Source organism: Nipponia nippon, unplaced genomic scaffold (assembly GCF_047370975.1).
Source record: "Nipponia nippon isolate SJK-2023a ecotype South Korea unplaced genomic scaffold, ASM4737097v1 scaffold_5, whole genome shotgun sequence".
In the NCBI taxonomy this organism is placed as follows: Eukaryota; Metazoa; Chordata; class Aves; order Pelecaniformes; family Threskiornithidae; genus Nipponia; species Nipponia nippon.
The window spans coordinates 65,586,507-65,608,275 of record NW_028262369.1 but is presented as its reverse complement, the minus strand read 5'-3'; the positions used below and the strand labels follow the sequence as shown (position 1 = coordinate 65,608,275).

The 21,769-nt window shown below is 38.8% G+C and overlaps 1 protein-coding gene across 1 annotated transcript; it reads right to left on the bottom strand.

Annotated features, from left to right (window-relative positions):
• Positions 1-1,226: 1,226 nt before the first annotated feature.
• Positions 1,227-21,729, bottom strand: WDR75 (WD repeat domain 75). The gene is made up of 21 exons (XM_087733610.1): positions 21,599-21,729; positions 21,290-21,419; positions 20,324-20,389; positions 19,554-19,647; positions 18,702-18,826; positions 18,305-18,375; positions 17,633-17,749; positions 16,955-17,043; positions 16,092-16,250; positions 15,690-15,749; positions 15,485-15,600; positions 14,830-15,002; positions 13,872-14,035; positions 10,829-11,012; positions 8,862-8,956; positions 8,344-8,439; positions 7,601-7,770; positions 7,031-7,090; positions 5,772-5,915; positions 5,602-5,693; positions 1,227-3,615 (listed from the first exon to the last, which is right to left on the bottom strand). Exons 1-21 carry the CDS (start codon positions 21,682-21,684, stop codon positions 3,408-3,410), a joined length of 2,499 nt encoding a protein of 832 aa, XP_087589736.1. The 5' UTR covers positions 21,685-21,729; the 3' UTR covers positions 1,227-3,407.
• Between the last annotated feature and the right edge of the window lie 40 nt (positions 21,730-21,769).

Below are 21,769 nucleotides of genomic sequence, written 5' to 3'. Positions count from 1 at the left end.
TTCCCCCCCCAGCCTAGTTCCCACCAAAGGCAATGACCGCTTGTGTTGGCGCAGGTGATGCAGAAGCGAGCAGCGGATGTTAGCTGGAAGGCAGGAATGCTTCTTTCCATGGTGGCCGCTTACATGTTCAAAGCATTTGAGAAACCTGCAACCTCAGAAACTGCTGATATGCACATTCCCAGAGCTGTGTGGTAACTCTTACAGCCACATTATGTTATTTGCCTAAAGGGCTTCATTTGGCCTATTATGAACAATATTAAGAAGTTCTTTATATGTAGCTTGGAATACCTTCACTTTCAAACCAAACGTACCACTGAGAACACAGTTTATAGCAGCATTTTCAGATTTAGTACTTCATCTTGTTGTTGGTTATATGTCTTTGTGACCCTGGACTATAACGTCAAAGGGTGCTTTGTCAAAGATTTCTGGAAAGTCAGGATTTCGTGCCGAGTTGCTTTACAGTTACACAAATTTCATTCATGATTTCTGCCATCCAATAATGATTTCTTCTTGTGAAGATACTCCGTTGTGACACATTCTCCCCTTTACATGCTAAGTTAGTAAAGTAGTTAAAATCCTGAGCTGTTCAGGGTATTATTTAAATGTCTTTTGCAACCTTAGAGGTGAGTGACCCTGCTGCCCTGGCTAAATTCCAGTTTACATAATTATAATCTACTACTTAACTCCCTGAAGAAATGCTGTGCAGAGGCCAAAACTAATGCCCGCACCGTTTGATCCAAACTGGGGTACCCACAGAGAGTGCAGCCCTGCGGAGATTCCACACCTGAAGCGGTGTTTGCTGTGTAACGCTGCGGCGTTAGCTGGGGTAAAAATTGCCACCTTTACTTCTGCCATCACCAAAAAAAAAGACTGTGGCAGGTACTGAAGGTAATCAACAAGGAATACAAGCCAGAACAGAGAAAGAACAGGCTTTAGGACTATCCGGAAACATTTATCAGTATGGAATGACCCTGAAAAAATTTGCCCCTGAAATTATAATAAATTAGTCAGAACAATATTTGACATGTAAGCAATTAGCCCAAAGAAGGTCTGGAAGATAATTCTGATGCTTCTAAGGCTCTAGAGAAAAGCAAAAAACAAAGGTTAAAGGAGATAGGTAATTTTTTTGTTTAAAGGAAACAGAGTAGCATGCTTTCTTTTTTTTCCTAAAGATTATTATCAAAGAAGTTTACAACAAACATGGAAGAATAGAATAGAAATTTTGCAGGAAAGAAAGATTACTTTTATTAGGAAAAACTGTCACTGTCAGAATAGGTAAACATTGAACAGATTACATAGATCATAGCATGACTTTTATCAGAGGCTTACACAATTAGACAATATCTGTCAGGAATAAGTACACCTCAGTTACTCTGCTTCAGGGCAGAAGGGTGGCCTAGAAGGTCTGTGGAAGTCCCCTTGAGTTATATTTCAAGTTGTTGTTTTCCTCTGTCCTATTCTCTGCTGATTCTAATTCTGGCTGTTACTGCATGCTTTAAAAGGCTCATTGCATTTTGGGATTTGGCAGATTGAAATATCTGAAAGAGGCTCCCTCAAGGTCAGAGAGACAAATGATTGTTAGGCAGAAATACACGTGAAATACAAGATCCAGGTGATGCTAAAACAGGCTGTGCAATTTGCAGGGTTTTTTTTTTTTTCCCTATTCTTTAACAACTGAAAAAAATATAGCCACCCCTTTTTAGTAATACCAGCCTTTAACTTAGCTTTCCTGCCAAGTCTGCCCACCGAGGACCAGGGTGTGTTTTGGAGCTGCTGTTTATTAGTAACCAGTCTGGGACCACGAAATACCAGTGCACAGCAGTGATTTTCAGTCTCTGTCGATCTATGCTTGACTGGAACCAGTGGGTGAAAATTACTGGTCAGCTCTCCTCTGCATTTAGAGCAACATCGATGTGGTGCCCCAGGGAAGCAGCATCTTGGTCAAATCCTGCTGCTGTGATGTATTTCATAAGGCCTTGCCTATCTAGCTGTTTTTCATAGTGCTTTCCATACTGCTGAAGTTTCAGGTCCTTGTGTTTATCTGACTGCTTGTCTGACTGGAAAATCTTGGAAGTAAGCAATTCCCTTGCATGGTCTGTCCCTCAGCCCAAATAAAGCTGTAACTGCTTCCACGAGACTCACTGTTCTGTGATGATGCCTGAGGCACCCCAGAGTTATCAAACACTGACCTCTACATGTTGCAGAGGTATTTTATTACCTGTTGTATTTATCATGTAACTGAAATCATGACATTAACTTCATTTGCTTTCTCTATGGTTTTTTTATGTCAAATCTTTCTGATAAAGAACAAAAAAATCCTTATAAAGAAGCCTTTAAAAGGAAGAAGCAGAAGCCAAAAAAAAATCAAATTAAGATTTGACTTAGGTTAATCACAGTAAATATGGAGAACTTTCATGGCCACTGAGATACACACAAGGTTAAAAAAAAAAATATTGAGGAACAGCAGAAAACAACTGTTTTAAAAATAAAGCATTCTAAAGCAGGCACAGACTGAGTTGCAGCCCTCCTTCTGAATTCTTCATTATATTTCCAATATCCTTCAGAAGACATTTTGGCCACTTTTAGGCCTTCAAATCTACTACTTCAAACTATACCCTCTGATATTGTATAGTTAAGTGATACATAGAAACTAGAGCTGATGTGCGAGAGGCCTACTAAGATGGCTGTCACAAAAACAGACACATCTTCTATGTGGTGCATTTTTCTTGATATTTGGAAAGGTTTCATTATGCTCTGGTACATCTAAGTCCCCTATGCCTAGGAATGTCCATACTCTATGAACACCAGCAAACATGTAGGTATCTATATTCCAGAATGAGGTGTATTAAACCATTTGTCATCTGTCCCAACAGCTAGAGGAGCTTCTGAGGAGGAGACTTGCTACCTACCTGTATACAGCACTACTAAGAACCATCCTGATCTCCCCTGCCAAATCTTGAATTAAGCAGTCTTATTAACAGAAGCTGTTTGCTGCTGTTGCTTTGGCATCAGTAGCCCAGCCTCAGTAGAGGAGATTTTCAGCAGCTTAGCTGTCACTTTGCTAACTGATCACAAGTTAGATAATGAACTCAATTTTACTATTAGCCTTTCAAATAAATTTGCAAGGGGGAAAACCCCACAGGTTAAACATTTTCTAAGGTCACAGAGAATGAGTAATAAACTAGGAACAGAATCAGCTTTTCAAAACTTTAATCCCTTCCCCCAGTTCTCCCTTCTTATGGAAATAAAGGCTGCTAAAATTTATGGCCAAAGGACTTGAAAGATTTTTTTGAAGAATGTTTAATCCACAAAGCTTCAGCTTACAGTATAAAAAACAAGATGTCTCTTTAGAAAGCTGCTATCCAACCGTAGTCCATTTAGAAAGCTGCTATCCAACTGCAGTCCATTTAGAAAGCTGCTATCCAACTGTAGTCCATTTTTCTTATTTTTCGTAGCTCTTTTTCCTGAGATTTAGACAGTTTACATGTCATCTCTCCTAATAACTCCATAGGACTTGTATCTTCTTGTTCCATTTCAGTAACATCTCTTTCCTCATCTGAGTCATCCTCTATTTTTTCACTTTCCATTTCTACTTCATCAGCAACTTCTTCAGCACTGTCAGAGGAAGATAATTGGAAACAACCAGATTAATGACATTAATAGGTACTTTCACATACTATAGGATCACATACTATAGGAGAGAGGTAAGTTATCATGCAAATAACTAAGTAAACATTAGATTTTATTTTTTTAATCTCAGGCTACTTACAAGCTACTATACTTCTCTTGCTATCTCAATTACTAGCCGGTTTTCAAATAGCTGTCCTCTGTTTTAAGTAAACTGAACTAACAAAATATTTTTCTTTCTCCAAATAGAATACATAATGTCAGAACAGGCACATCAGCATTATGTAAAAAGTTACAATCTCACACTCCTACAGGATTAGAAACATTGAATACACTGGTAGATGAGACAATATTCGAGAAGGCCATTCTTCTCTTTCAAATCTGAAAAAGGTCACTTAGTCTTAAAAATTGCTACAATACCTAGAGTGTAACTAGAAAAGAAAAAGGTTTTTGTTTGGTGGTTTTTGTGGTTTTGTTTTTTTTTTTTTAAACATAGGGACGTGCTTAAACTGGCTGCTCCCTTCTGACTTCACAAGTTAAACTTGTGCTGAAGTAGAAAGCATACTTCCAAAGAATTACATAGAACAGTTACCATTTACTATGTGGTAATTAATAATATTAATTCAAATGTCTGTTATATAAATATTTCAGATGTCATTAGGAGTGCCCTGCATGGCAGAACAGTACCAGTCTCCTAAAAATCATCTGTTCAAATACAACTATTTCTCGCTCTCAAAATGTAATGGTGAAACATGTGTAATACATTAAGAATCTATTGCCAAGGAAAATAAAAAATTAATCTATACATTGATATACTCCTCTCATTCTTCAAGAGCCCAATCCTAAAGCCCTTATATGTAACTTTAAATGCTCAGTCATAGTAATTACCAGTGTCAAAGTACAAGCTCTACATGTGCAAATATTTACACAGGCCACTGAACTCCCAAATTCTTCAGTACTGAAACTACATGCAAGTTTCTATATATGCCTTGTATTAGATTTTTGCCAGTGTTTTGTTGATGTGGCAAAAAGAAAGACTTTTAGTTGTGTCATCCAGTAAGAAAGCTAGCAATGCTGGCCAACACAACATAGCAGAACTGCTGTCACGGCAGAACACAATGCGCATGCAAAAACTACTCAAACTGGCGTTTTTTTCTGGGTAAACCCTGGCAGTATAAACCATCCGCTCACTGGTCTTTGCAAATTCAGAATGGCAGCTGATAACAATGACACATTTTCACCTCTGGCTTGGCAGAGTTTCCTATAATACTGCACAAAAAAATGCGAGCATTTAATTGGCTTCAGTGCAAGTGACAGATATTAACCCTAATACAAGACTACAGTCATAACCCCTGTGCCTGCATTCATTTGCTAGAAGCAAACACTGATCTCGGAGAAGCAAGCTACAATACATTAAGTACCTATCAAACTACTCCATTAAATTGGGATTAATGCATTGTAAGACAAGCTTAGCTAGCTGTGTTCACAGTATACACTCATATTTTGTAGCTTAATTAGGAATGAAATTTGAGTTCTAAACAAACTGTTAAGATTAAACCTAAGGACTAACTCATTGGTTTATCTAGAAACCTAAGCCAAGAATTATGCAGGAAGCCGTCATAACATCAAATAAAGTTGAGAATCTGACATATATCCAAAAGTACCAATAAAAACATGAAATCCCTGGAATGAAGTTAAATTCATAACGAACATTTAAGTACCAAAGGCAACATTTTGCGTACGAGCATGTTATGCCAAATAACAACAACAAAAGAGCCTTCAGACTAAACAGCCAGTCCACGTATCTCCCAAAAGTCGAGTTGTTTTAAAAAAATCTTGCCACAATAAAGCGTTCTACTAACATGTCAATAGAAGAATGAAGAGTGTTGGAAAACTGCTTTTACACTTTAAGCAAAGATATACATAATTTAAAATAACTTCAATAACTACGGAGAGTTCTTCAATTTTTCTTACCTTTTGTTCTCTTTGGAGGTGAGCAATGAATTAATAAATATAGGACAAAGGAAGGAAGCAGATGGCAAAACATGTGCTGGAGTGTGCAAAAGCTGAAAAGATAAAACAAACTTTATGAAAGCTTTTGTTTGTCATGATTTTGTTTGTACACTTACTGTAATTACTCCTACCTCTTTGACAGCAGGTGAGTCTTGCTCATGCTTATGACGAACAACTAGTTTTCCAAGGTCTATATCCTCTTGTGATTGCTGACGTCTGTGCTTTCCCAATAGCAAGCTAAATGGGGTCACAGGAAGACTTTCTTCTACTGCCAGCTTGAAAAAGGTGAAAATTTTAAGTAGAATTTTAGTGTCACAAATTAAGTTCTACCTCATTTTGCATTACCAAAATTCAGAATCAACCAGAACTCTACACTCAAATTTAAATCAACTGAGCCATGTGGCTCTTTGTAGTCATTCTCTGCCAGGCACCCTGAGAGAATCCTATACAGAGGTAATAAAACTCTTCAGGATCTGGATCTGGATTCAAGGACACCAGATTTTAGTTGGCTGATGTACCAATTAACTTCCAAATACAGAAGCTGGCGCGCGTGCCAGAAAAACTAAGTATGGCTTTCAGATTCTACTTACAACTAAAAGATCATTTATACCCCAGCATCATCTGCTGAGTGATTTAATTATGCAACTGGAAGCAAAACATGGCAACTTCCCTTCTGGCATTTTCCTAGATCAATATACCTTAATCTGAGTACTGAATTATTCCCCCACCCTCCAAAGAAACTGATTGCTTATAACCACATTCCCATTGGATTTTGTATTAGAAAGATATTAACTTCTACATTGATCTGTTTTATCTAACCAACCAAATCAATCAAGTGCTACTGTTTTATTCTGTTCAGTGGGTTTGAAACGCTTCTTCAACATGAATTTAAAAGATTGAATTTCCTAGACTACTTCTCCACAGAAGTACATACTGGAATATAACTTTGAAATTCGTTCTCACTGATAAGCCGTGATTGACTGAAACTGTTCATCCTCACCAGAAAGCACAGTTCAAGCCACACTCAAAGTTCCAAGTGTTAAAGAAACCAAGATAAGGAAAAAGCTTATCCAAACATCAAGTGGTTATGCTTCATTCGTGTAACCTGAATCCTTTTAGAAAAGTATAATTTTTTGTTCAGGGGAAGTGAGAAAAGGAGGGAGTAGCTTACTACTACCTCTTTTTTTTAAAGGTTTTTACAAACAGCAATTCTGTCAAAAAAAGAAAAAACAAATAGAGATTACTGCCCCTTCAGCTAAGTGCCTATGACTCCATCTAATGATCTGATGTGCATTTTCATGACAGAAGGGAATTTGAATCTGACAAACTAACCACCAATAGAATTTTGAACTGCTCTGTACATCTCTGCCAGTACTTCTGTAAGAGGTACCTGTTTGCTTGACGGTGTAAGTCTTTCTTCTAGAGACTTTGTGCTAAGCGTCATTAGCTCCTAAAATACAGAATGATGTAGCAGAGTTATAGTGTGTAAAACTTGCTTTCCATATTTCCATACCTTACCTACAGAACCTTCCAACTGGCCCAACAGATCTTGTCAGTCCAGTGGAAGAGGCAAACACATCTCTTCCTCTTTACTTTACACCCACATATTACAGGGAAAAGCGAGTATCATACGACACATTTGGATAATGAGCAATAATACAGCTTAAGTGGTTGTTTAAGTTAAATAGCATAGGCAGTGTTCCCAAATTATCTAGTTTCTTGTATGAATGAGGCAGCAGAAACTATCAGCCGTAGAAAACCAGTAAATAATTAATTTTGAACTTAAGCTGTTTTGGCAGTTGAAAGCTTTTAAGAAAAAGAACAAAGCATGGCTTACGCTGCCTTGAAATCACAAAAAGAAACTCTTACGCTCAACAGTAGAACTCTGAATGTAGATATCCATCCACATTCAGGAAAATACTTTTTCCTCAGGAACCACCTGCCAATCACTATTTCTTACTTGCGTATCCGTAAGAAAAAATAGTTGGGATCTTCTTAGCCAAAGGTATTTTTCTGAGCCAATCATTTCAGGTTCATCTCTTGGAACAAAGGCAGCAAGCTGGATCTTTTCTTTACAAAGGTTTCTCTGGATATAGATTGGCCGTGGCTCATTTGGTTTAAACACAAACACTGCAAAACCAAGAATGTCTTCTCTTAAATCATGAAACTCTTACCTTCCTGGATAGCTGTCAAAGCAGCCCTGTGTATCATAGCCAGCAAGAGCTGGAGAGGATTGCCTTTAAGCACTATTTTGTAGGAATTATAATTAGATAACCTTACTGCATAATAGAAGGTACCTTTCATAGTATTCCAATCCAGAGAACATACTTGGAAATTAACTTTTCTGTACAACAGTAGCTCTAGGAAGAGTAATCATAATTTATAGTCAAAGCTCTAAAACATAGCTGTACAGTTCAACCAGTTTTGCATTCAAGAACATTCAAGACCCTCACCCAGAGAACATGGTTAATCCTGTGCTATATCCTGTACCACAAACTAACGGTTGGAAGATGGGGAACCAACATACTTTACTTGATTGCTGCTGTCAGACGTTGCCCAGCTTTCCATGGGTGGAAACACAGACTCAGGTCTGTCTTACGGCTTTCATGGGGCTGAATTCTAAGAAAACCTTTTCTAGAAATTATGCTTTCACAATTTTAAATTCCACTGACTATTACTTGTCAAAGAAGCCTTTGTACTTACAGCTGGACTCTTTTGAGAGCCATGAGACAGCAGCAATATGTTCTGAAAGGGGATCAGGTTGCAGAACTAAGACGTTGAGGTGGGCACTCCATTCCACTGAAAAGCAAACACAGCAACAGCCAGACATGAAGAAAAGGCATTCAGTTCTATCCCACTACTTTGCCAAACAAAAGGTCAAATGGGAACGACACACAGGGCCTTAACCTCTGGAAGAGGTATGCAACTTCACTTATTCCCAAATGAATAAAAATACACAACTATTATCAACTACTTCTACAAATGCAGGAAATACTAGCCGTTATTGTGTTAGCAATCATCTAACTTAGAATTTACTATGTACATAAAGCGCATGCACACTGGACAGGATACTATCTTGACTGAAGTACGAAAATCATTACATTTCCACAGGACATTTTGTAGTGGATCAATCTGCAATCAAACTAGAATTATGTTAAGGTTTCATAGTAAATTTAAGTGTTAAATGTTACCACTCTAGCATACATCTAAGCTGATCTTACATGCACAACTGAGCAGGTTCCAGCAACACAGAAAGCCATAATCAGTGGCACCAATAAGGTACTTGGAACATGTTAGTCTCCCAAAGCAGATGTTCCTACAGAAGTAAAAAGTCAAAACAAAATTAATGACCTTCAGATTTCATCTTTGTTTTTCTATGTAGTAATGATTCATAAGTCACAAAACCATTCAGTTAATTCTGATATTTCAATCAAAAGTTTGCTTTTTGCTTTCACCTCTATGGCATGAAACTTCACGCACAACAACCAGATAGGTCTGGGAGATTTAAAAGCATGCATTTAAAAGTACAAGGATTACATGCTCCTACAACATTCTGAATTCAAGGAGTGATTTTAAGCTCTTAAATAAGTTACAAACCCGTAACTACTAGTAAGCATTCACATTGGGACTGGAAAATAAATTCCATATTTAAAGAATTCCTACTATTGCTCTAAGCACTAGAAAGAGAGGAGTAGTGAAAAAAAAAAATCTTATAGGCTGCTCCAATTGAAGGAAGTGTGTGATTTGTTTTCACTTTAATTTCTCATTCTCTTGTTTGAGAAAAATAGAGCAGCCTTTTGATTTCTGATGCTATAGAACGTTTTCAAAAAAGCTAATAAGGGATGGAATTTCTATATTAAAACATAGCCCTTTGAAGTTATGCAATTAATACAGTCCTAGAGTAACTTATTTCCTTTTAATATAGTATATAGTAAGGGCTACAAAAGGAGCAGCTGCCTGGGAAAAGCTTGCCACTGTGCCAAACTGTCAAGAGAAGTCTTCTCCACAGATACAGTACAGATGTGGCCGACACGCCTCCCACAATTTTCCTGCAGACCAGTTTTAGAATCATGTTTCCCAATTTCTGATCTTAAAGAACCAGTATAAATAAAACAGACTTGATCACACAGAAGAAAAGCTTACAAACATACACACAAAAACATGGAAGCGAAAAATCTCTGTATCTTTCTATGATTCTTTATGTCGGAGTCTTTAGAACATTGTGACCATGCAATGTTTTGCTTTCCATTTTAGGTGTTTCCTGGAAGCGGGTATATGAAGTACCTCTAACATTACTGCAGTAATGACTTTGAGAAGCAAGCTTGAGAAGCAGTTAGAAAAACCTTAGCACTGAAAGAGAATGCTACAGTAGGTTTGTAGCATCCTCCTGTTTCAGAAATTGTTTTGATACAGAGATCTGGCACAGAGATTAAATAGATGAACCAGTGAGGTCACCTATTGCCTTATTTTTTCAAGAGTATCATGAGAAAAATGATACTTTACCTGGATCAGAAACCGCTGTGTATTTGCACAGTCCAGGAAGCTCAATATTAAGGTTGTCCTATTCTCCGAGTCTCTATTTTTTTACCTCTACCATCGACCTATGCCATTTCTCATTGTCCTTAAACAACAGAATGGTATCTAGACCTTCAGGATGTCTTTTATCATGACAGCACACAATAGAGCATGCTGGGATAGTCTGCCAGGCAAATACAGATTTTCCAACAGAGGTCAGCAAGGATCAAGATACATATTTTATAATGCAGATAATAGGGTCAATATGTTTTTATGTTTTATCGATATAATTTCTATTTGTATGCATGCGTACATGCATAAAGCACAAATTTCTTATATTTATACTTCTCAGTACTTTGATTCACCTCTAGATTAATGGGGAAAAAGAGAAGGGCTATTAACACACTACTGTGTGCCCAACAATACATATTTGAGTATGGGAGATACAGGAGTCATAAGCAAGGAAGATGATGAAACTGAAAAGCTTGATCTTAGTATTTTTAACAGTAAGTTACCAGCCACCTAAAAGCCATTTTAGAGTATTTTCTATATGTGAACTTAGGACTGTTAAATTCAATGTTTATATGAACATATAACAAGGTCTTGGGCTACTATGAATTGATTCTTTCTGTTCCAAGAGTTCAAGACATAAAAAGCCAGGTGAAAAACATACCTTATTTTTCCAGGTGGGTGGCAAAATGTACACTTAAGATCCCATGTAACTGAATCCCATACAGTGACAGTTTCTTCAAAGCTAACAGCAAGCAAAGAGCCATCTTCTGAGAAACAACAGTTAGTAGCTTGGTAGTTGTGGTAGCTCCCTACAAAGTCACAGCTCCAGCTCACACTCTGCTGTGCTACAATGAATAAACAAGCTAGTTAATTCAAGTCTATACATGAAGAAAGAAGAATTCAAGTATTTCTGCTGCAAAATAGGCTCAAGAGCAAGAGACTTTTGTTTCAGAAGGCTTACATTTTTAAGGGGTACAGAGAATCTGTCCTGTTCTAGTACAAGAAACATCTAGTAGGTTTTCCATGTGTCCTCAGTTTTGCATCTGAACAGTGAATCCTGCGACTAACATGGTACAATATTCATGTTTACCTTGCCAGCTACGTTAACTGTGCTCTCAAATAGGCAGACATTAGATAAAAGAAAAAAAGATACTTAAGTAGATTCAACATTTAGTGTTCTGAAACATACTGTTCTTTTAAAACTATACCAAGAACACGAGCATTACTAAAAATTTGAACACAGGTTGCATTTGAGTCCAAAGCAGCTCATGGTTTATTTACATAAAGTTTGAGGATCGCAAAGTGACCCGTCAGCATGCTTCCTTGTCTTGGTTAACCTGCCAGTGCATTCAGTTGGGATACCCTTCCCATTGTTGATAACTGGCATAAAATAAACACAAGCAAAGTGACGTACTTACCACATAACATACATTTCCCAGTATAAACAAATTCATACAGCATGCTTTTGAAACATATGGGTAGGATGAGCAAAGAAAGGAAAACAAGTTCACCCTATGCTAAGATAACCTTTATATAATGGCTACGAGTTGATGATTAAAAGAACTGCCTGTAAAAAACAAACCAGAAACACTTCACTACTTTAAACTGCATGGCACCATCTAGAGGCACAGTGAGAGATGTGCTGCAAATAAAAACATGCCAGAGTGTATTCTACGTATGAACTAATTAGTTTACTATATTTGCTGCACAGAAGTCTGAAGCATGTTGAGTCTTTCTACCTGAGCATTCCTACCCTGCCGCCCCTGGGCAAATACACCACAGAAGTCAGCACTACTTTGTACTTTTACACATGCCATGAAACAGAACCCTGTATAGTCACTTAGAAAACAAGCAAGCAAAAAAATTACACACAAAAAACCCTGATGAGGCCAGTCAGCAGATACAAAACGATCTTGTTGAAGGAAACAGACCCCACTAGGTTTCATCCCCAGCCCACACTGTACTCAAGATCAAAGTATCTGCTCATTAAGTTAAGATACAATCTAGGCTTAGAACAATTTACCATCAAAAAATAAAAAAGAAAAATAAACTCTTTCAGACACCATTGAGGGAGTTGCTATTAAGTAAATATATGCATAAATCCTAGTAAATGAATACAAGATTTTGTTTTTCTTCTCATGAGCAGCCACTGTTGAGGAGCAAACAGCTTGGAAAGAGAAGTCAATTTGGCAAAGTAAGTTTGCCAAATGGAAACCTTAGTAGTTGAAAAGTACTTTTGAACACGTTGTCACCTGCCCATGAAAACGCAAACGTGTTACTGAACTGCAAGCAGTTCAGCAAGACCACTACCACATCTATTTGGGAACATGAAAAGATAAGACACCCAACTGGCAGGAAAGTTCCAGCTCACTTAAGTGTGCCTGGCACCATAATAACATTTAAGTAAAAGGAAATTAAGAAGCGCGAAATCTTTTGTATTTCTCATCCAAAGGCATACAGGGTAATATATCCCTCAGATGTTCTGTTTGAAACAAGTGAACATCAGCATGCATTTTGAGAGGGGAAATTTGGTTACCTAAGTATCTTCGAAGTGGATCCTAAATATCCGGTCTAGGATGTTCAAATATCTAACGGGAAGGAAGGCTGTTCAAAAAATAAACTCTGAAGTGGTGGAGCTTCAGAATGGCAAAGCGCTATTATTTTACGCTAAGTCAACTAAAACAGAATAACACGTTTCTGCATCCTACTCCCTTCAGCAGCAGTCTCCAATAAAAAAGAATACCCAGAGTGTCCTGGTTTCAGCTAGGATAGAATTAATTTTCTTCTTCATTGCGGGTATGGGGCTGTGTTTTGGGTTTAGGATGACAACAATGTCGATGATACACTGATGCTTTGGTTCTTGCTAAGTAGTTGCTAAGTGGCCCTCACACCAGTCAAGGACTTTTCAGCTTCCCATGCTCTGCTGGGCGCACACGGGGTGGGGACGGTCTGGGAGGGAGCACAGCCAGGGGAGCTGACCCAGACTGTCCAAGGGGCTATTCCATACCATATGACGTCATTCTCAGTATAGAGCTGGGGGAAGAAGAAGGAAGGGTGGGACATTGGGTGTGATGGCATTTGTCTTCCCCCAAGTAACCGTTATGCGTGATGGAGCCCTGCTTTCCTGGAGATGGCTGAACACCTGCCTGCCGATGGGAAGTAGTGAATGAGTTCCTTGTTTTGCTTTGTCTCCGTGCACGGCTTCTGCTTTGCCTATTTAACTCTTCTATTTTATTTTACTTCAATTATTAAAGTGTTCTTATCTCAACCCACGAGTTTTCTCCCTTTCACCCTTCTGATTCTCTCCCCCATCCCACTGGAGGGGAGTGAGCGAGCGGCTGCGTGGTGCTTAGTTGCCGGCTGGGGTTAAACCACGACACAGAGGAATGACAAAAATCCATTTTCCCAGCATGGAAAAAGCATTACCACAAATAATCCTTTAACCAAATCAACCCAGGCTGCCATTCCCTTCTGCAGCAGGGTCAGCAAGGTCTCTGCTATTTCAGGAACCTCCTATCGATCCATAATACTGCAGAACTAGGAGACAACTCCATCACAAAGGATGGTCGCAATACCCCATGCAACAGCAGAAATAGATAAATGCATGGGACTCGAGGCGTAGTTCTGAAGGGATGAAGTTAGGGTCAGAATTTCTATAGCATGTTAGAAGGTAGCAAGGAAGAGTAAGTTTTGACCATACTTACCCTCCGGATCAGTGTCTTCTACCATCACCCAGACTTTAAACACACAATCTCTGCCAGCTGTTACCAATATCAGAGATTCATCTTCCAGTTCATCCATGTCACGAAAGCACATGTCTGTTATGTGGTCCTCATGGGGCATATTTATTCTAGTATTCAGCTTAAAGCTATAGGAAAAGAAAACGGAAGCTTGCCATTTTATTTCATTTTGAACTTGTGGAATATTTAAGTCTAAGATGATTCTAGAAGGGGCAGGGAGAAGAGGAATCAAAGAAACTTCTGCCTAATTACATAGCTAAATGGTATCACATTTACAGATTGGATTTCCCTAATCACTTCCATACTAAGCAAGGATCACTCAAATATTCAGCCTGGAGTCTGGGCAGTCTTTCCAGTATTCAGACAACCAGTCACATAGCTACTACACAGATCAGCTTTATTTTGCTTTGTTTCTTCTTTAAGAAAATAACAATTTGTAGTCAAAATATTGGGGTTTTTTCTGTAAATAAGAAAATCAGGGAAAGTGTATGAACCAGATGCATATGTTAGCTAACGAAAAATATCAACAATAAAGTCATAACCTTCTGTACCCTAGAAGGACTAATCAATTAATGATGGATTGGACAGAGGCAGGAAAACTGAACAAGCTACAGAACCATTCCATCAAGTCCATGATTTTTAGTACCAAGTAAATAAGTGAATTTAAGTCCCACGGTTAAAATAGCCTGTGTGATTAATAAGTAAATTAGATTCAGAGCAATTATTTCCAATCTGTATTTACTTCAGCTCCGTGTGTTGTTTCAGATGCATGTAGCATGCATGGTAAACTCTCCCTAGGGTCTTCCCTAGAATTTTATTAGTTTATCTGGAAAAACTCTGCCTTTGCAAGACAAGGCCTGTGTAGATATTTGTGCAATACTTTAGATTTTGACACCTAGAAGGCCAGCTCTATTATCATTACCTTTGTGTTTCTTCATCATAGAACCACAGCTTCAACTGTAACTCAGGGTCAGTTACTTCTTCTCTCTCTTCTACTGTTGCTAACCACTTGCCTTGTGCACTAAATGCAACTTTTACCAAGTCAGTTTGGTTTAAGCCTGCCTGATGAATGTATTGTCGTTGCACAATATCCAACTGGAAAACAAGACCAAAATTAAATTTCAAAATTCAAGTGTAGATTTAGAGATATCATTCATAAAACCATGCAGAAAGGATGTTCTGAAAGCACTGATTAGAACTGAGTGGGCTACGGCATAAAAAAAAAAAAAAATGTGGGGAAAGCATAATTAGGGCAAGTACAGTCTACAATAATGCTAAGTGCAGGAAAGAAGGTGGGGGGAAGATATTTTAGAGGGATTTTACCTAGGTATTTTTGACATTTAACAGGAACAGCATGCTGTTCTGAAGTATTTATTCAACTGTCAACATTTAGTTGTGCTTAACAAGTAGAAGAAGTTTGCGACAAAGCTGAAAACATCTCAGCTGAGAATCCAGTTTCGCAGTATAGCTGCTGGTTTTTTTTCTTGTTTGCCATATTAAGTCTTCAAATAAACTCTGATGCATAACTTACTTGATTGAATAAGTTAAAAGTTTTAGTACAAGCCCATCCAACTTACACTGAACAACTGTTGGTCACTTTGGAGACAATAGAACTGCAAGTGGCCAGGCTCTCCATTCAGGACCAAAGCTTTGGTTCTAGGATCAACCACTAGACCAGTCTTGATATCCGTACCTTGAAACAAAAATAAGATGACAAATGACCTAAAATGGGAAGTGACACATTCTGCCCTCTAAGTGGAAGATAAATTTTGTTGCACTTACTTTTGATTAGCCCTTGAATACTTTTGCAAAATCTTAGGTTGCTGTTGATTATTGTAATTCCTGAAAGGCAAAGCAGATAAAGTCTTGCAAAAGGCTTCTGCAATGTAACCACATCTCATGGTGGGGAAGGGACCTTAACCAACTGTACTTAATCCTATAAACATATCTTTCTCAATTTATGACATGCCTACATCAAGCAGAAAGCCAAGTTACAGCAGTCGTCAGGCAAATTCACAGAACTGATGAAAGAGCAAAAGATCACTTCAAGCATCTGTTCCTTCAGATCAATACTGAACTTTTATGCAGTATCTAGTTAACTCATCTGAAATTAACAAAATAAAGCTCATACAGATTTGTATTCCATTTTGCATTAAGTGATACTTAAAATATGTTTTGGCTTACTGTTGTCTGTATGCAAGGTGCAACAGAGTGTGCCATCAGATGACACGGAGATGTACTCAATAGCAGATCCCAAACGAGGAAGGAAATCCCTCTGACAGTCTGATTCATTGTGCCACAGAACTAGAACAGATTCAACTCCACCACTCAGCAAGCCGGTTCCTTTTCCAGTAATGAAAACGCAGTTATACGTTTTGGTTGAGGGGGGAAAAAAAAAAAAAAAAAAAAAAAATCATCAGCATGTGTGTTTACAATGACAGACACACATAGGTTTCTCAAAAACGTTTCTTAAAACTGTCACATACAAAGCAATTATTCCTCATGTCTAGCCTGAGCAATACACATAGATATATTTCTCATTAGTTCACGTTAAATTGCTAGAGAAGCTTGGATTAAGTAACAAGAATTTGTGCCTACAATGCTTTGGGAGTAGCAGATCCCATTACTTTCTGAATCTTTCTGTTAGAATATAGCTGAATTGTTCTCCTTCTATCAGAAGTACTTTGCAGTAAGAAACATCCTAAGGAGAATAGTTCAGATCACATAATTCAGATGAAAGTCAACCGTATTTTTGCCACATTCTACCACACAAGGTAGATATTTGACATTATGAAAGTCAATCAAAATATATCAAAAAATAACACCTGCTTCCATTTTTATTTCAGATGCTTCCTGGACATATTTAAAATTCTAGAAATCAATTGGTTAGTAAGTGGACAAACTCGAACTTCCATTGATTTTTCCCTCCTTGCTGCAACCCATCAACTTTGAAAGTTTGGGGTGTTGTTTTTTTGGTGTTGTGGGGTTTTTTTTTGTTTTTTTTTTTTTTTTTTTGTTTTTTTTTTTTTTTTTTTTTGTTAACTCACCTTCCATAGAAAAAGCTAGATCCATGACAGTATCATGATGCCAGTGCAGTGTGGAAAATGTGTACTCTTTCTTGTGGCAGAAATTCCTCCTATGTGGGGAGGAATAGAACAGTTCTTTAAGCACAACATCAACAAGAGAGCAAACAAAAGGAAATACTGAATTGAGTCAAGTATACCATCCTCTCCTCTAACTTCTAGACTACAGTTTCTCGTATGCTCAAGTGATGCAAAGGGAGGGAAGGAGCCATGCTAGCCGGTGTTTGGTGCCTTCCTGGTGCACACTGCACATCTTAGACACATACTGAGCAACCCAGCACTGCAGAGCGACTTGGCAAGCATATTGTTCTTCACCATGCAATTCCACTAGTGTGCTCTCCCTAAGACTTTACTTGCCCATAAAGAGTCATTTCAGCTGCTCCTGCATTACCTTTTTCAAATACAGTTTAGATTCACAGAGCATAGCTTAACAGGAATATTTTCCCATTTGACATTAAACTGAAGCTGTACCCTGAAGTCAACGTCAGTACTGCAGGTTCGCAGGGCTTGCCATTCTTTGCTCATTATGGCTTCTGAAAATGCCAATGCTAAGGACAAGTTAGGCTGCTTTGCTCAGGTTTCACTTAATTCCTATGGTCACATCACTTTATGGGGTACACAGCTGAATTGAAATGTGCGTACCAGAGGCGAATCTTTCCATCGGCATGGCCAGTTGCAATACAATCCTCTGTAGGATGGCACGCTATGCAAGTGAAGTGATTGTTTCCACTTTTTGTCTTCGTTGCACTTACAGAAAACCTTCAAGAGTTAAGAAAGTAACTTTAATTATATGAATTGGTTTTGGTTGTTTTTTTTTTTTTAAACAAAGCTTCAAAAGGATGAGCTAATGCACATAAAAATAATTCTGACTAGCAGAATTAAACATCTCCAAGTTGTTATAGTTACATGCACCCTCCAAAAAATAGTGACAGACTTATTTTTCTCTTATTTCATTAGTTCTTTGCCTTCAATCAAGCTGAAAGACTTTTCCTTCGTTCTCTCTCTCTACTTCCACGCCCCCTTCTTGCCCCTGCTTTGGCCCTGCCCAAACTATGTCACTTGTTTCAGTCCAGCATCAGCCTAAGCATTTACCTGAAAAAATTACATGCCTGAGCTGAAAAGATAAGCTACCAATGCCACTGCAGCACCTCACTGTCTGCCTCCATGGGAAACTTCTCATATATTGACTACATCCCCTCCAACATAAAACCAAATGGTTGCTCGCAAATATAAACTTATGTGTGCACACATCACCAGGTAACAAACATTTATGATATATCAGACTGAATCAATACCTGACATTTTCATTCTTACCTGTTCAACTGTTTCTGTTTAAAAAAATAAACTTGGAGATTAACATCCTTCACTGATGCCACATATTCACCCTGTTATAGTAAAACAAGAACTTAGGACATACAGATCATGTTCTTATACATGAAAGAAAAAAAAATAATGTTTCACTACAAAGTACTTAAATTGGAGAGAACACAAGCTGATGCTAAGTAAATATTTTCCTATTATAAGTGTCATTGTTTCTTTTTTTTTTTAATAAAGAAAGCATAGGTCTTACACAGATTCATTTAACTTCAGTTTTGTTTCAGTGCTGCTGTGCTTGTATAAAAGGATAAACAGCATATAGTTCCTCTGAGAGGAAAAAAACCCCAGCCAACCAACACCCAACAGAAGAAAAAACCCCCAAAGGTGAATATACTTCTCTTCCAAATGCAATACGCTTTGGTGATGCATCTACACCATCCAAAACCACCGACAATTCCTTGGCTTCCAAATCTTGGCCCGCTGCTTTTGTCAGCTTAACTGAGACCAGCTGGAATGTATCTAACCAAAGAAAAATCTGTTGTCAAAAGGCTTTTACGAACAAGGTTATGTACGCCCCTTACAAAGGAGATTTACAGCCCTTCTACCTTAAAACTAACATGTTAGTACCTTCCAGTATTTTTTGTAAGTTTGAAAAAGTTTGTAATACTTTTCAAAAAATAATTGTTTCAGATATTTTGATGCAAACAATAGTATTGAAGATGGAGGACTAGATACTGGATATCAGTGCAACTGTAAGCAGAAACCAAGCAAAGCCGAATATTTGCTCTTGAAGTGACATTAGTAGCAATGTAGTAAGAATAAGGTCAAGCTATATTTATATTTATTTCACACAAAATTCTAGGAAAAAAATATCTAGGCATGATGCTAAGTCCATTTATGTTAATACTGCTTAAGGTGGAAGAGTAGTCTCAAGTACTGTAGCATACCCTGTATCATGGTAAGCACTGCTTAAAGATTGCATCTACAACATCAGATACATGCACTGTATGCTTCAAAAGTGAAGACAGGCACTCTTCTAGACAAATATTAAAAACATAGACATCATAGAATGAAAACAGAAAAAAGGTACAACATGCAGGATTGCAGACATCTGTCATAGGATTTAAGAAATATTTTCAAAATTAATATATTAAAGCACATTCTTGCAGCATACCATTCACTGACATGACAGTAGCTTAGACATAGAATGACTTAGATGGCAAAGATGATGCTAATCACACTGTACCTCTTTCACCGCTCTTTGGAATTACAACAAACACAGAGTCCTCAGAACTAGCAAGTGCATACAGCGCCAGAAGTTTGGATCCTATAGTGAAAGTCTGAAGAAAAAAAGAGGAGGAGGTCAACAATTATTACACGTGTGTGTATGGTTTTCAACAGTGAATAATGCTAAGTTTTTACAATAAGGAAGACACGTGCTTTAAAGAAACCTTGATGTATTAATTGAAATTCTCAATTCTAAGACAAATAAAAAGACCTTTACTCTATCAAGAACTAATACAAACGTTAAAACAGTACTAATAAAATCTGAGACATCAGATTAACTGAAAAACCTGAAAGTACCTTATCCCTAATACAAAGGAGAAGGCCCACCTATAAGAAAGTGCCTCTATTTAGCAGAAAATGGGAGCAACAGGACAGTCAGCAGCCCACATTGTCAAGCCATCGTGTCAATTCCTATTGGAATATCATGAACTGCAGCACACTCCCTAAGAGCTACACCGGACTCTGAACTGCAGCAAGTAGCAAAGTTAGTATGTCAGTACATGTCCCATCATTTTCCCACAGCAATTCTGCATCACCATGAATTTCACATCCATCGCCACATTCTATTACCGCCATAAATAGATGACTTTCAGGCTGTGTTAATGGCAGAACAACACGTCTCAGACTGACTTGTGACCATTTGTAGTAATAGCTGCAGAAATCCTTATTCTACTACCGGTGGGTCAAGAATAATTTTGACATGTGCTCAACAGGAATAATTCAACATACTTTAATGGGAATCCCATCCATGAAGTCCCACAGCTTAATGCTGCCATCAAGAGAGGAAGAATATAGCTGAGGAGAAAAAAAAATAATACATATGTAAGTTAAAGTAATATATCAAAGCCAGCTTTTACATAAAATCACAACTTAAAAGTCGAAGGATTGATCAATGGAACTGTGATTCTGAGTGGCTGAATCATCAAAAATACAGGACACAGACCAGCTCTGTGCTGCCTTCAAACAAAATGCAATGGAAATACAACACTATTATTCTGGTTTGAAATATACATTTCGTGAAGTGTGAAAGAAACAACAGGTATTTGTGTTTAATCAATTAAGACTACGAGAGTATGCACAGCTATCCATTACGTGAACATCTATTAACATTTGCATCAGACTTCGCATAGATAATATGCAGATGCAGTCCACCTTGGCAAATAATTCTTGTTTATATAAAGGTACCAGAAAAAAACCTAAGCAAACCAAGAGCCAGAGCAGGAGCAGCAGTGAACAGGGAAGGCAGGCTGCCAATAGACAAAGAGCCACTGGGCAATTGCAGGGATTTAGTCAAATCTGCATCCGTACCAGCAAACAGAGAAAGGCAAACACCAATCTCAGTAAATGTTGCTGATTTTCTCACATGTTTCTTTTCCCCCTTTAATAATCACAAAAAAGGAAATTTTGTTGATATTTCCATTTTGCTGTCTTTCCATTCAACGAGTGTAATTCCCATGATGTTTCACAGGTTTTTTTTTTTTTGTAGAAAACATATATAACGTTTACCCTTCCAGGCAGATTTCGGAGAAACATTAGCTCAGCAATGCTATAATCGCTTCCAGGTCGTTCCCAAATTCCAGCCAACCCCCAAACGCCTGGGACAGCCCCCGCAGAAGCACACGAGCTCGGCCGAGAGGGCAGGAGCACCCCCAGCACCCCCCTCAGTCAGACACCCCACTCCCCCACCCCCCAGACCTGCATGTGGTTGTGGGGGTTCAGCTGGATGCCCGTCACCCGGTCGGCGTGGCCCCCCATCACCCGCAGCGTCTCCTCGGTGGCCACGCTGTACATCTTCACGAAGTCGCCAGAGGCGCATAGCAGGTACCTAGAGGGGGGGAAAGCCATTACCCCGCCGCCGCGGGAGAGGGGGCCCAAGTACCCCCCGGGGAGCGGCAGGCCACGGTGACACCAGCCAGCAGCCGTCCCCACTGCAGAGCTCAGGAGCCCCCCACGAGGATGGAAGGCCCCGGCCCCGACCCCGGTCCCGGTCCCGGTCCCACTTGCTTGGAATCGGCGGAGAAGACGGCCCGGGCCCCGTGAAGGGTGCTGCCGCCGCATCGCACCACGCGGAGCGTCGCCGGCGCCACCATCTTCCCTCAGCGGAACCCCCGACCTTTCACCCCCGCCCTGGCGAGCGCGGCCGCTCTCGCCCCGCCCTCCTCCACGACTCTATGG

Coding starts and splice junctions, on each gene's coding strand:
- WDR75 (XM_087733610.1), bottom strand. CDS start 21,684: ATGGTGGCGCCGGCGACGCTCCGCGTGGTGCGATGCGGCGGCAGCACC. Junction 18,827..19,553: donor TCCAAAGAGCGGTGAAAGAG/GTACAGTGTGAT, acceptor TTCTTTGGTTAG/ATACATTCCAGCTGGTCTCA. Junction 18,376..18,701: donor GTATTGCATTTGGAAGAGAA/GTATATTCACCT, acceptor TTACTATAACAG/GGTGAATATGTGGCATCAGT.